Here is a 15,291-nt window from a genome sequence, read left to right as displayed (position 1 = left end):
TTCATCAAGTTTATACATGAAGAAAATAAGAGAATATAGAATTCATGTTGTTTCAAAAATTGGGCATAATCTAACAGAAAGCTTTTGGAACACCACTCAGCTCGTGCGGTGCAAAATGCCTTAGCCAGAGGTGGTTCTTCACAGCTGCTCACAATTGGTTGGATGATGCTATTTCTAGAGGTACCAAAAGGCAACAGATTCTTATGTTCCAGGAAAAACTGTGCATCATTCTTACTAAAAGAGGTTAAAGGAAATTCTATGCCTAGAAAGAAAAGTAGGAGTCCCTTCACTTTCCCAAAATAAATTGTGGCCAAAAATCTTTATAAATCTCCTGTTCCACTTAAATTTGGAAAATATTTCTCTAGGGCATTATTTAAATTGTTTAATTCATTTAAATAGATTTTGTCAATTTAACATTTTCCATATTGTATGCAGTTTTGACATTTAGATAATTTATCAATGGCTTCTTTATTGTGACCTGTTTCCTTTTCTTTCTACTCATTACATGCAACAAATTAAATTTCACTAATATTTAAAGATCAGTGTTAACCTTTGCATAGCCATTTCTAGGTTCCTGTTAATACAAACATCTTGTTTGCTGATGCTCATTTTGAATTTTTGCTGCACACAATTTCCATTATTCCAAAGAGACTTGTATCTAGTTGAAGTACATTTTTTCTATAACCTTGCAAAATAACTGCAATGGCTTATACCAGGCATTTTAGGGGGAACAAAAAGTATGCTTGCATAAGCAAATAATAATAACAACAAAATAATCTTTGCCTACCACCACCTCTACCATATGTACCCACCTTTCTTATCTACAAAAACATGGACTTAATTCTTCTATTTAGGATTTATTTGAATCACAACAAAAAAAGACAAGAAAAACAGAAATGTTGACAATGTAATCATGATAATTAATTCAAGATTATAATTCCATAAATATAGTTTTATGCTACACTTGGATAGAAAGAAATGGGACTTTGAGGAAAGAATAAACTGAATTTCAGGAATAATTCCTGGAGAGTTGAGTTGAAGACAAGAGAACACTGAAATGCTCTTATCTAAACCAATGCTAACTGCTGAAATAATTTGTCAATTTAGATTTACTGTTTTAAAAAGCATATAAATCAAAGACTGTTGCAAAGTGAGCAAGAATGAAAAAAGATAGAGATCCTTTCTCTTCAAACAGAAAAGACAGTGAAAAAATCTGAAGTGGCCTCCAGCTATACCACCTCAACCTTGTCAGATTTCACTTGTCAACGCTTTGATGACAGATTGCCACCCCCTCCTCTAAAAAACAAACCCTAGTAACTGTTGACAGAAATGGCTTCTTATAAAAAGTGGAATATCTCATGCAATTTGATAGCTGTATACTTTAAAATCTTTTTTTTCCCCAAAAGAGACTAGAAAAACCTTTTCTGTGGCTTTTATCAAAACTTAAAAGCTAAAGAACCCTCCCAATGTGGGGAAGTAAAGGGGGTATAACAATTTTTAAATACGTACTAACGCACTTGATAGTCATTATTTCATTTAGTCCTCACAGCAACCCTCTGAAATTATGTACTAAATTGTGCACGTATTTGCCTGCTTATGTATGGTGTGCATGTGCGTAAAAGTATTGTTCTGGGCAGAGAACAGCAGTTTCTCCAACGAGTCCATTTGCCTCCCCTCCCCCAACTCAAATCAATTCTGAAATTCTAAATCTCTTAATTTACAGATATGAAAACGGAGTCTAGGGAGGTAAAATAATTTGTACAAGTTCAGCCAGCTTGTTACAGAAACAGTTAGGGCTAGAATTCCTGTCCACAGATTATCTGTGCGGTGCTCTTTCTACTCTACCTCCCTCTGCCTAAATGCTATGCTAAATAGAGCCTTTTAGTTAAGCTTCTGCTTAAGCACCTGAGACAGGTGTCAGTTTAGACTTGTATAATTAATCCATGGCGAAAGATACAGATGAAACCTATTTTCTGGCCAAATTTAATTTATTTTGCGTAGAAAGCCCTTGGAGGAAGTTACCTGAATGACTATTTAAGGATTATTTTTAATTAGGATATCAATAGTTTCTAAGTAAACTGATATATCTAAAACATCTGATTAAAACTGGTATTTCTTAGGCACTAAAAAGTCTTCACAGTATTTACTTAACAAACTTCACAGATAATACAAAAACAAACTCCAACATGAATTATTAATGTTTTACAGCTGAATGTTAAATACCTTAAGGTCTTTATGCATTATATCAGAAGTTACTGCATTATATCAGAAGGCTTATTTCTATTTTTACTATTCATATTTGGTAGTGGCTGTCATTAAGTTCTCATCCCCTCAATCTCTATGACAAGTTCTTAATGAAATATAAACACGTCCTAAAAGCTCCCAGTTTATAAGAATTCTTCAGTGAATCCTTTTATATTGTGATTGGATCTTCCTTCACACTCTTTCTTCCCTGATTGGTTATTTTCCCTAAAGGTTATTTTCACCTTTACTAATGGTTTGTCACAGCATTATCATTAAATATTACTTTTAATATTTTATTTCAGTGGTTGAATGGAAAACCAAAGTAGGTACTTAAGAAAGAACAGCCTTATCTTATTGAAATGAAGGATGTGAATAACCATCAAGTTCCCCTGAGAAGGGATCAATTTCACCTTAATATATTTAACACAGGCATATATCATCATGGCTTAAAATGTTAATAATTCCCTAATGAGTAGAAAATTATTAACTAATATTTAAAAGTCAGTAGAATAAAACAAGGAAGATTCTAGATTATGATCATGTTTTACCCTAAAAGCCCAAACAAATCATGGATTCATCAAAAATATTTCCCATGCTTGTCAGACTGGACCCTATTTTACTGAGTAAATAGGATAATGTATTTGAAAATATGTGGCAAATGATAATGGTTCAATAAATGTCAGTTTCCTTTTCCTGAATATTCAATATCTGTAAAATAGAGCCTAATTGCAATGATAGAAAAGGAAAATATACTCTGATTATTTTAGCATTTCACTGGGTATCATTTCATCTTCAAATTATTTTAGTTTGGTTCAACCTACATTTGCAGAGCAACTACCAAGTGCCAAATTGGGCCAGGCATTGTGAAACCCCCCAAGAACTTGCACTTGAGGAGGCTATAACTTAGTGGGGAGTGGGGTAATGGTAAGAGAAAAACGATGAATACAGTCACATCAGAGTATGGAAAATAAAATAGAACCATATCCAAGGAAGAAAGTACAGAGAAGTTATTAATTCTAATAATCTAACACAATCCCAGCCACAAAAATTGAAATTATAAATCCATTTTCAGAACCTGAGGCCTCTTTTAGAGAAAATGAATACCTAGCATATGACTGGGTCATATGAATCTACTGTATGATTCACATTTGATGGTTTCTGAAATTTATTTATCTTATAATTGATGTATACATTTAGCATACTGTTGCTTTTTTATCAGAATTTGATATTAAATCAACAGCACTTTATAATCAATGATAAATTAGAATCAAGGAAACATGGTATATATCCATGCTTGATTGGTTTCTTTTGGTAGCACAACCAGCTCCAAGCAAGCTGGCAATACACACAAAAATCCTGCATAGAGGATCCCCCCATAAAGATAGGGGATTGAGCACATATAGTTACCTTCACTCCCTTCCAAACCCACACTAAAATGACAATAAAATAAAAAGAAAACTTAAGGCAAGACAACAAAACAGTTATCAACAAAATTTTGGAGAACAAAAAGCTGATGGACAAAAGGTAACTGACAATAGATTAAAAAAAGTGGAAAGCCAAGTACATCTGGAAGGTAGATGGCTGAGAGCCAAAAAGTTCATGCACTGGAACTCTAGAAAGGCTCAGAAACTGGAGGCACCAAATACTTTTGAAGGAATGCCTGTGCTTAGGATTGAAAACAAGAGATCTGTTTGAAATTCTGTGTAAATAATACTTAGACTTCAAGGTGCTTTTCTCTCCGGGCACAGCTGGGCAATCCCTCCCTACCATAGAAGAAAACTGTAAACTGACTCTTGAAAGGTTGTATCAGAGCAACTACTTAAGAAACAAGACATTACTAAAAGTAGGAGAGCTACTCTGAAAAGATGGACGAAATGAACTACTGGAAATAAAAATATGAGAGCCAAAATAAATAATTCAAAAGAAAACTTGGAAAATAATGTTGAGTTTATCTCCGAGAAAGAAAAAAGAAATGATACTTACACACACATGAGTGAGTGCACACACACATGCAGAGAGACAGAGAAAGAAAAGGAATTAGGAGAATCAGTCAGATTAATCCTGAATTACAAATATAACAAGGGAGGAAAACAGAGGCAATGGAAGGAAGGGAAGAAATTACCAAAGAAATAATACAAGAAAATTTCCTAGAACTGAAGTACATGAGTTTCTAGGTTGAAAGAAATTGCCAAGTACCCAACACAATGATTTGCAAAAGACTCACCCCTAGGCACATCATTATGAAATCTCAAAACACTGAAGATAAACAAAAATCTTAAGTTTCCAGAGAAGGAAAAAAAATGACAAAAAAAGGCTTAAAAACGATCAAGGCATCAGACTTCTCAACAGCAACACGGGAAGCTAGAAGACAAAGGAGTACTGCTTTTGATTTCTGAAGGAAAATTATTTCCTACCTATAATTCTATATGTAGCCAAACTTTCACTTCAGTGTGAGATTAGAATAAACGTGTTCAAAGAGGTAAAGTCTCAAAAATTAATTATTGTGCATTTTTCTATGGGAAATTACTGGAGGATGTGTCCCATCAAAGGATACAATAAACCAAGAAAGAGGACAATATGAGATCCAGGAAATAAAGGATCCAACACAAAAACAAGGAAAAAGGATTTCCAGAATAGCAATAAAGGGAAATCATACAAGGATAATTGTATCTCAGGCAGACTGAAGGATGATAGCAAACTCCAAGAAGAATATTGCCAAGAAAAAATAAATTGAAAGTAGCAGATTACCTGATCCATACAAATTTATTGAAAGATTTTACACCTCTGCTGGGGAAGTTGGGGATGAGGAAATAATAGGTCTATAAAAAATAAGCAACTTTGAAAAGTAAGGCAATTATTAACTAAAGAGAAAACAAAAAAAAAATTATACAAGAAATGTAATCTTAGTATGTTACATTGCTAAAGTTTGATTATATACAGTTAGAATCCTGTAGACACGCAATTTGGATTAACCAAAAACTGTGGTGTATCTGTGCTGGAAGGGAGAGAAGTGTGTATGGGAGGGGTAAGTGCCAAGGTGGGGGTTAAGTTCTCTTCCAAAGTAAGAAGTTAATACGTTAAAAACTAAAATTTCCAAAATGAAAAATAAGTAATGTGTGTTGTTTACAAACATAGAGGTAAACACCAGAAGAAATAACTAAAGAATTGGAAGTGGCTGCCTGTGGAGAGTACTGAGAAGTGCAAATCCCGTTCACTGTTAGTGATGAGCCTTGTAGAACTCTTTCTATACCATGTATGTGTGCCATTTTGATTTAAAGAAAAAGTTTCCCACCTCCTCCCAAATTTATTCAGAACACATATGCAGATGGAAATAGCAGTGAACACTCAGTAAACACTTCATCCCTGGTGCTTCACTCACTCCTGTGCTAATGCCTTTAATGTCTTGGTGGGCATCTTGTATTCTCTTTCAATCAATGGTCTGTTTAACCATTACAATAGCAGCTAATCCTACTACTTCAACAGGCACTATCCATGAAAGAATATTTTCCATTAGAAATACAACTAGGATTTTTCTGGGATAATTCACCACCTTGACTTTGCAACATTCCATGATGTCATCCGGCATTTAAAAATAGGTGCAAAACTGCTGAGCTGCCCACAGTTAGCATTTATTATTTAGAAGGTGAATATTCTTTAGAGTGTCAAGCCAACTTAAAGCATTAGGTAGATATTAAACACCCAACTGCAGATATGGAGCTCAAGAGTGAGTTCTAGAATAAAAATATGGGTTTAAAAGCCAATTATGTGGTTGAAGCCATGACTGTGGATGGCAAGACAGGGTGGTAGCTAAAGGAGTTTTAAGACAGAAGGAGGGTTTATTTTTTAAAGAGAGAAGAGACATAAACTATCAATTATTCTCATCACTCCTGCATTTGCAACCTCTTCTCCCATCTCTTCCTTTCCAGAGGAATTAGACAGGGCCAGGGCTGCAAAGAGCACAGCGTCAATACTTCGTTTTGGTGCCAACTCAGGCTGCAGCTGTGTGTCTGTAAACAGTACAGTTCAGAATTTGTCACAGATGATGCCAGCCAATGAGAAGGTGTCTAGGTATTCATAGCAGGGTTTGCTATTTTTTCAGTAGTAAATGTTATATGTCAGTTATTTTCTAACAAAGAAAAATTGGTGATACACATTTTTAATTACAAAATATTTTTTAAATGTATAGCTCAATACATGAGTGCATGCTGGATTTAGCATGAACACTGGTTTAACTCTGCATTCCCTTCCATAAACATTCCAATGTACACTTACATCAAGTACCTAATTTATTAAATTGATGTTTAACATGATTTAGTTATTTCAAACATCAGTTATGGTATGACTTTGTTACAAATTATTCAATACGTGGCATACCCAAAAAGCGCTTTAAATTAAAGATACTCAAAAGGTTTAATACTCTCATAAAGCAATGGTCAATTATTGAAAATTGAATTTGTGCTGGGTATTGTTAACCTCCTATATATAAATCACTGATTATGCTAATAAGGAAATATGTGCGATTTGCTTTAGAAAACGCATTTACTTGTTTTTAAACCTCAACAAGTCTGAAAACTCCCTAAGGTTTTAAAGTTACTCATTTTATGTTTGATCAAGAAGAAAGTTTTCTTCTCAGCTAATTAGAGAGTGCCTACTGTGTGGTAAGTGCTTTCTATGCATTTTCTCGTTTAGACCTTAATAGCAAACACACGAGGTAGTGGTTTCCTATTTGATAAAGTAGAAAGGTGATGAGCTATATTTTAAACACAAATTTGTCTAATCCCAAAATCCATCATTTTGTCAGTACATGCTTCTTTCATTGTAGGGTATTTAAAACCATTTTTTAAAAAAAGTTCTGACTGCTCTGCCCCATGTTTCAGCTGCTACAGCTGTCCATGAGGCTCAGAACCTTCCTCTGCAGATGCCTGTCACCCCTAGGCCAGGGGGAGAAGGTGTAGCCAGAACCATGTTGTGAAAACATTCAAACAGCCCATGAAGAAGACCACTTTGGGGGAGGGAGAGCTGGCCCCCTGGCAACAACCATCAACCCCTTGCCAACCACACGCTTGAGCCTCCTGGGACTTAGATCCACCAGCTCTGGGCCAGCCATCAAGTCACGGCAAACTCCTGAGAGATCCTGAACCAGAACTGCCCATTTACGCCACTCTCAAATATCTCATACACACAAACTATGAGGATAACAAATGTTTGTTTTTTAAATTCTGATATTCTTTTATTAAATATATGAGCAATTCCTTCTGAATGTGGGCAAACTTTCCAGTCTTACCACCAACTCCTTTCCCTTTCCAAACAAAATGGGTACATTATGACTACAAAAAAATACCCACTGTTTTACTGAAAGGGGGGTGGGGGGAGAAGGAGACAGAAGAGGGAGAAAGGAAAAGAAGAAGAAAGGAAAAAAAGAAAAACAAACAAAACCCCACCAAGTCTTTCTCAATATTAGTCACCACCCTCATGTTCTCTTTTCCCTTCTTGGCTCAGCTTCCTTTTTTTTTTTATTTTTTTTAAGATTTATTTTATTATTTATTTGAGAGAGAAAGAGAGAGCACGAGCAGGAGGGGGAGAGGGAGAGAGAGAATCTCAAGCAGACTCTGCGCTCCGCGCAGAGCCTGACACAGGGCTCAATCTGACAACCTGGAGATCATGACCTGAGCCAAAAACCAAGAATCGGAGGCTTAACTGACTGTGCCACCCAGGCGCGCCTTGGATCAGCTTCTTCTAAAGTATACCCTAATCTTTTTTTTTCTTTTTAAACATTTTTATTTATTTGACAGAGAGAGACCTAACGAGAGAGGGAACACAAGCAGGGGCAATGGGAGAGGGAGAAGCAGGCTTCCCACTGTGCAGGCAGCCTGATGCGGGGCTCGATCCCAGGACCCTGGGATCATGACCTGAGCCGAAGGCAGACGCTTAACGACTGAGCCACCCAGCGCCCCTAAAATATATCCTAATCTTGCTACTTCTTTCTATCCCAATTACCTCTCCAGTTTAGAACACCATCTTATCTTGCCTAGAGCATTTCATGCCTCTGATTGGCCTCCCATATCAACTTTTAAGCCATCATAATCCATTTCCCATAGAAATAGAAAAATATTTTCAGATTTTTAATATATAATGTACAATATGTAATAATAGTTAATATAACTTAAAATATTTTTAAATATACAAATTGGACCATTTTATCTGTCTGAAGCTCTTCAAAAACTTCTCATTGCATAGGTCTTCAAGTCCTTACATTGGCTTACATACCCCTATGTGATTTGGCCCCTACCTCTTCTATGTGATCTTCCTTCACTCCCCCTAGAAAGACAAGTTGGGGTAAAACTGTAAAGACCCTTGGATAAAATGCAGCAAATCTGAACTTTATCCCAAATGTCACTACTAATTTTCAAACTTTTTTTTCCTGGTAGACCCCTTTTTCCTTCAATTAAATATTATACTAACTCCAACATATAAAACTTGTAAAAGTAGAGATGCTCTGACTGAAGCAAGGTCCAGAGGCCCATCCCAACCACTAATACCAACAGTTCTCTAAGGCCAAATGGTTACATATGGGGGACCAGCCTTTATTTCTCAATTTCTAATTATATTGCATTGCCTGGATTGACCTTCCATGGCTTAACGTCTCTCCCGGATTTTGTCTTTTAACTCTGAGAATATTTCTTTATCTTCCAGATTACTATTTCAGACTGTACTTAGATCTCTTACATTGTTTTGCTCTTCTGATATACAGAAAGACCTACTCTTGAACAACACATGTTTGAACTGCACAGGCCCACTTATACCAGAAGTTTTTCAATAAACAAATATATTTTCTTTTCCTTATGATTTTCTTTATATATTTTCTTTTCTCTACCTTACTTTATTAAAAGAATATAGTATATAATATATATAACATACAAAATATGTGTTAATTGACTACTTATGTTATCAGTAAGGCTTCCAGTCAACAACAGCCTACTAGTAATTAAGTTTTGGGGGAGTCAAAAGTTATACTCAGATTTTCAATTGTGCAGGAGGTCGGCACTCCTAGCCCCCATGCTGTTCAAGGGTCAATGGTATATATTTATAGCTTTTTATATCATTATTTTTAAAATTTTAAGTAGGCTCCACACCCAATGTGGGGCTCAAACTCACAACCCTGAGATCAAGTTGCATGCTCAACTGACTGAACCAGCCAGACACCCCTATATATTTTTTTAATTTTAAATCATATGTTTAATTTCAAAGATCTTTTTCTCATTGCTTCTTTTGAATCATGGTCTATTCTTGTTCCATTATCTTCTGGAATCTCTCAAAAATTACTGATGAGGATATATTTTATATGTTCTGTTCTTTGAAATCAATGTTTCATCCAAATCACTGGTTTGTTCATCTTGGCTCTTCTTTTTCCTGCTATTGGTTTTCTTAAGTGTCTGATGATCCCTAGCTATCCACTCATATTTATAAACAAAAATCTAAGTTGATGAGTATACACAGCTGGCCCAGGTTTTCTCTATAGCCATGTAGATATTTTGCCCATCCAGTCTCTTTCCTGTACAGGAAGACTGACTGCTGGTATATAAGTGGCCATAGTCACATTAAGATGTGTAGGCTAGCCTACAGATGCAAGCTGAGGAGGCCCCAAGTGACAAAAACAGAGGAGTTTTACTCTGGTTGTGGAGTACTCTAACATATTTCCCCCCTGGACAGGACTATCTTTCATTTTTCCTCCCGTCCACATGTGTAACACAGATAAGTCCTCCCAAGTTACTTCACGTGTACTCTTTTCTCACGTCCCTACAGCCACACTGGAAATCTTTCCCAAATAGGTAGTTTACCTTACACAACATGGATTTTGAATTTCAGAAACGAACCAATGCCACTGCAGCCTGCTACCACTAGAGAGAGAGAGAGAGAGAGAGAGAGAGAAAGAGAGAGAGAGAGAGAGAGTGTGTGTCAGAGAGAAAGAGGGAGAGAGGAAAGAATGGAGAATGCATGTGTATGTGACAGATTTGAGGAGAAAGAACTGGGCAAGGAGAAATACCATCTTCCTATTTAAGACACATACCTTTAAATAATTACCTCTACTAGCAAGAACTTGAAAGTTTTAATGGTTTCCTTTCATGCACAGTTGTTTTCTGTGCCATTCTGGGCTGTCATTTTCCAGCCTTCTGCTTTCAGCCTCTCAGGAATTCCTCCCAATTTCTGATGGCACCATTTCATGTCTTCCAACAGTGTTGAGATTTATCTTTACTTCTTCTGGTTTTAAAGAATTTGGAAAAGAAAGGGAAGTAGTGGCACCTATTCAAAAGGTGATTTAGAAAAGGAAAAGGCCTCTAGAATATCTATGAATTTAAAAGAAAGATATAGTGGAGTAACAAAGGTTATAGACAGAATAAAATTCAAACCTCTTGTCAGGACCTACCTCTCCAAATTTATCATTTACCACTGTCCTCCTTATTCACTACAATCCAGAAACATGGGCTTTTTGTTTCTCAAAAATATGAATCTTATTCCTATGAGTTTTTGTGCTCTTCTTTTATGTGGAAATCTGATTCTTCTCATAATTCTCTGCGCATATGTCACTTCTTCCCAAAAGTCTTCTCCAATGGTCACCATATAAAATAACACCATCCCAGTTTCTGTCACATCATTCTTTTTTATTTTAACTTTACTGAGCTTATCCTACACTAAGATTATTTCTTTTTTTTAGAGTATGATATGTTAGTCACCATACACTAAGATTATTTCTTTGCTTACTTATCTGAGTACTCGACTAGCACAAGTGCTACATAAAGCTGCTTTGTAACATCTCACACTGTATCATATAAATATTCAATAAATATTTGATAAATAAAGATTTGAGAAGACATAGCCATGACACACGATCTCAGAAGTCAAGAGAAGAGGATAAAAATCAAAGCTGAAGTGTTAGCCATGAAAAGAAATTTACTTATTTCTGAGATAATTAGGAACGAAAGAAGGATAAAGATTAAGATGTTTTCAGGTGCTGGGAGACTTATTTTTTCCTAATGAAGAATGAAGAGAGGTCTTCTGTTGAGTAAGGCAAAGAGAATAGGGGGAGGCTCAGTATGAGTGATTTTAGATAAAGTCACTGTGAGGAAAAGGAAAGAAAGCAATCTGGAAACGAACACCTCCACTTTACCCTGTCCCTTCCACCAGTTCACAAATACTGTTGATTTTTTTTGCCCAATTTATATTAATTCCCTCTCCTCTCCAGTGCTATAGTTTGATTTGGTTCTGGCCCTCTACTCCTTTTCTGGACTATTTCAATAATCTCTCCAAAGAACCTCTCTTTGCCCCAACCTAACCCACTGATAGATTAATCTTATCAAATAATGAATCTTATCATATCATTCTTCTGTTTATAAGATACTGAAAATAACACTAAAGGCACGATCACTTTATTTTTTTTGATTGTGAAATACATTATACATCCTAAAGTATAAAACATATAAGTACTATTTAATGAATAAAATTAATATCCTGTACCCACCCACCAGTTTAAGAAATCGAACACTACCAGTACCATAAAATGCTTGTGTCCCCTCCCAAGTCACATCCCTCCAATCCCCTCCTCCAGAGGTGACTTGCACCCTGAATTTTAGGTTACTTTCCTTTTTCAAAATAGATTATTACCTATATATGTATCCTGAAGAATATATTACTGATGAATGTATAAACAAGATGTGATATATCTATACAATGGAATGTTCTTCAGCCTTAAAAGGAATGAAATCACTCCAGTTAAAATCCTATGACTTCCTATTGCCAAGAGCATAGAGCTTTTAGCAAGTCAATCACAGCCTTCATTATCATTTCCCCCTACTATCTTTCTTGTCCTACTTCTAACAACAACCCTGGAACTGTCCCTAGCTGACATACAACTTGTTACTTCTACAGGCTTCTACTTTCCTACCTTTTAATATGTTGCCGCTTTACCTGGAATATATTTCCCACTATTCAGTAGCTTCTTTAAGTGTGCTTTTCAGCTCGGAGGTGGTATGCTGCTTCAGGATGAAGCTGAACATTTCTTTCCCAACTACTGGCTGCCAGAAACTCATTGAAGTGGATGATGAACGCAAACTTCAGAGCTTTTATGAGAAGCCTATGGCCACAGAAGTTGCTGCTGATGCTCTGGGTGAAGACTGGAAGGATTACGTGGTCCGAATCAGTGGTGGCACTGACAGACAAGCCTTCCCCAGGAAGCAAGGTGTCTTGACACATGGCCGTGTCCACCCGCTGCTGAGTAAGGGGCATTACTGCTATAGACCAAGGAGGACTGGTGAGAGAAGGCGCGAATCTGTATGGGGGTGCATTGTGGATGCCAATCTCAGTGTTCTCAACTTGGTCATTGTAAAAAAAGGGGAGAAGGATATTCCTGGACTCACTGATACTACTATGCCTTGTCACCTGGGGCCCAAAAGAGCCAGCAGAATCCGCAAACTTTTCAATCTCTCTGAAGAAGAGGACATCTGCCAGTATGTTGTGGGAAAGCCCCTAAACAAAGAAGGTAAGAAACCTAGAACTAAAGCTCCCAGGATTCATTGTCTTGTTACTCCATGTGCCCTCCAACACCAATGTTGGCGTACTGCTTTGAAGAAACAGTGCATTAAGAAAAATGAGGAAGAGACTGAGGAATATGCTAAACTTCTGGCCAAGAGAATGAAGAAGGGCAAAGAAAAAGAAAGGCCAGGAACAGACTGCCAGGAGACAGAGGCTGTCCGCTCTGACAGCTTCTACCTCTAAGACTGAGTCCAGTCAAAAATGAGATCTTCTAAGAGTGACAAATAAATAAGATCAGACATCAAAAAAAATTTTTTTTTAATTTTTTAAAAATGTGCTTTTCAGATGCAGCCTCCTCCATGAAGCATTCCCTGTTCCCGAGCCAGACAGAACCCTTCCTTCATCTGAAATCACACAGCACTTCATCTGAATTTCCCATATAGTGTGCATTTTCTACCCTTATATTTCTACTCTAACTGCCTGATACCTTTTCAATCACTTTCAACTATTGGTTTCAGTGACACTGCACTCTCCTCATTTTCAACCTACCTTTCTCTAGCTGCTGCTTCTTAGTATTTTTCACTGGTTCTTCCTCTGTCCATCTCTTAAATATTGGATTCCTCAGGGTCCTACTCAGAGTCCTCCAAGATCTCTTCTCTTTAGATCCTCCCAGCAAAACACCTGATCTACTCCAATTACTACCTACATGTTGATGACTTAGTCACTAGCTCTCATTTCTCTCCTGAGCAGCTAGTTTATGTATCTACCTTCTATTGGCCATCTTCCATCCACATTAACATGAAGTTCACAGTTTATAAAACTGTATTCATATTCTTCCTTTTCTGACTCTTCCATGATTCCAATCACATTGAACGGAAGTGCTATCCATCTAATTACCTAAGTTAGAAACTTGAGTGTCACTTTTACTACTATTTATTTCTTCCACAAACTCCACATCCTATCAATCATCAACTCTGGTGCTGTTACTAATTAAAATTTCATAAATTCATCTAGTTCTTTCTATCTCTACTGCTACCAAAATAGTGACTCAAACACATCTCAACCAATTACCCAGAAAGTGCTCACTTTGTACCCTTGTCTCTAATCTAACTTCTTTCAACCCATTCTCCATATTGTTGCCAGCAAAATCATTCCAAACAGCAACAAGAATCATGTCATTTCTCTGAAAAGCCTTAATGACTTTCCATTGCACCAAGGATGAAATTCCAATAATACGTAAGACCATGCACAAAATACTCCTTGCTCACACCTCCAGCTTCATCTCTGAATACTGAAGTCTTAGAGTCCCATGAGTCATGCCATGTTCTCTATTCCTCTTTTCCTCTGCACATACCTCATGTGAAACGCACTTACCTATCCCCATGACTCTTTCCCTTCTAACAAGTCACCAGGCTAACCCTTATACATGTTATGCCTCAGGTTAGCCAAAACTTTCTCCAGGAGGCTTTTCCCAACACCAGGCTCCACTAAGATTTGGTTAGACGGCCAAACCTAATTCCACCACATGTACTTTCAGAGTACCCTGTACGTTCCCCAATCATGGTACTCATCAACGTACATTCTTAGATTTTAATTACCTATTTACTTGTCTGTGTCCCTCATAAGACTGAAATCAACTTGAGCCCTGATAGGTAACTTAATTACTCTTATAGAACATAGTACATATTTTATAAATATTTGTTGTCAAATGAATGAATGAATGTCTTATCTCTACTAAATAAGAAGGTATGTCCCCCAATGGCAAAATCTGAGTATGATAAATCTGCAATCACCATATACTATGCTCAAAAAAACAAGAATTTTAAAAAATTTCACAAAGGTCAAATAAGGCTTAAATTTCAAAGAACATGATCTGCATTCAAAAGGATGGCTCAAAATGCTAAGAAAGGAACCCCAAGAGTCACACAGTCCAGACTCCTGCCTTTAATCAAGTCAAATATAATCAATCCCTCAATTATATATGACCAAGTATTTATAAATTGTTGTTAGCAATACTATGTAAAGTAACATGTGAAGTTACAAAATTAGATATATAGAATCCCAAACAAGATGTAAAAATAAAAATTGACACTAAGAGGCATCCATATTGGGAAAGGAATTAAACCATCACTATTTGCAGATAACATGATATTATACATAGAAAATCCTAAAGACTTCACCAAAAAACCACTGGAAGTAACATATAAATTCAGTAAAGTTCAGGATACAAAATTAATACCCAGAAATTGATAGCTTTTCTATACACTAATAACAAAGTAGCAGAAAATGAAATTAAGAAAAAAATCCCATTTACAATTGCACCAAAAAGAAAAAAATACCTCAGAACTTAACCAAAGAGGTGAAAGATCTGCACTCTGAAAACTACAAAACACTGGTGAAAGAAACTGAAGACGACCCAAACAAATGGAAAGATATTCCATGCTCATGAATTGGAAGAACCAATATTGTTAAAATGTCTATACTACCCAAAGCAATCTACAGATTCAATGTAATCCCTAT

At 36.4% G+C, this 15,291-nt stretch overlaps 2 protein-coding genes across 7 annotated transcripts in view; one reads left to right on the top strand and one right to left on the bottom strand.

Annotated features, from left to right (window-relative positions):
- Positions 1-15,291, bottom strand: part of LOC103671314 (WD repeat containing planar cell polarity effector) — a 416,159-nt gene that overhangs the window by 331,597 nt on the left and 69,271 nt on the right. The window lies entirely within an intron of this gene.
- Positions 12,214-13,072, top strand: LOC121101028 (40S ribosomal protein S6-like). The gene has a single exon (XM_040623428.1). It carries the CDS (start codon positions 12,283-12,285, stop codon positions 13,012-13,014), a length of 732 nt encoding a protein of 243 aa, XP_040479362.1. The 5' UTR covers positions 12,214-12,282; the 3' UTR covers positions 13,015-13,072.

Source organism: Ursus maritimus, unplaced genomic scaffold (genome assembly GCF_017311325.1).
Source record: "Ursus maritimus isolate PB19 unplaced genomic scaffold, ASM1731132v1 scaffold_6, whole genome shotgun sequence".
Lineage (NCBI taxonomy): Eukaryota > Metazoa > Chordata > Mammalia > Carnivora > Ursidae > Ursus > Ursus maritimus.
Note: the sequence above shows the minus strand (reverse complement) of the source record. Positions and strands in the feature narration are given on the sequence as shown.

Bases quoted from the DNA above. Each gene is read 5' to 3' on its own strand.
- LOC121101028 (XM_040623428.1), top strand. From the start codon at position 12,283: ATGAAGCTGAACATTTCTTTCCCAACTACTGGCTGCCAGAAACTCATT.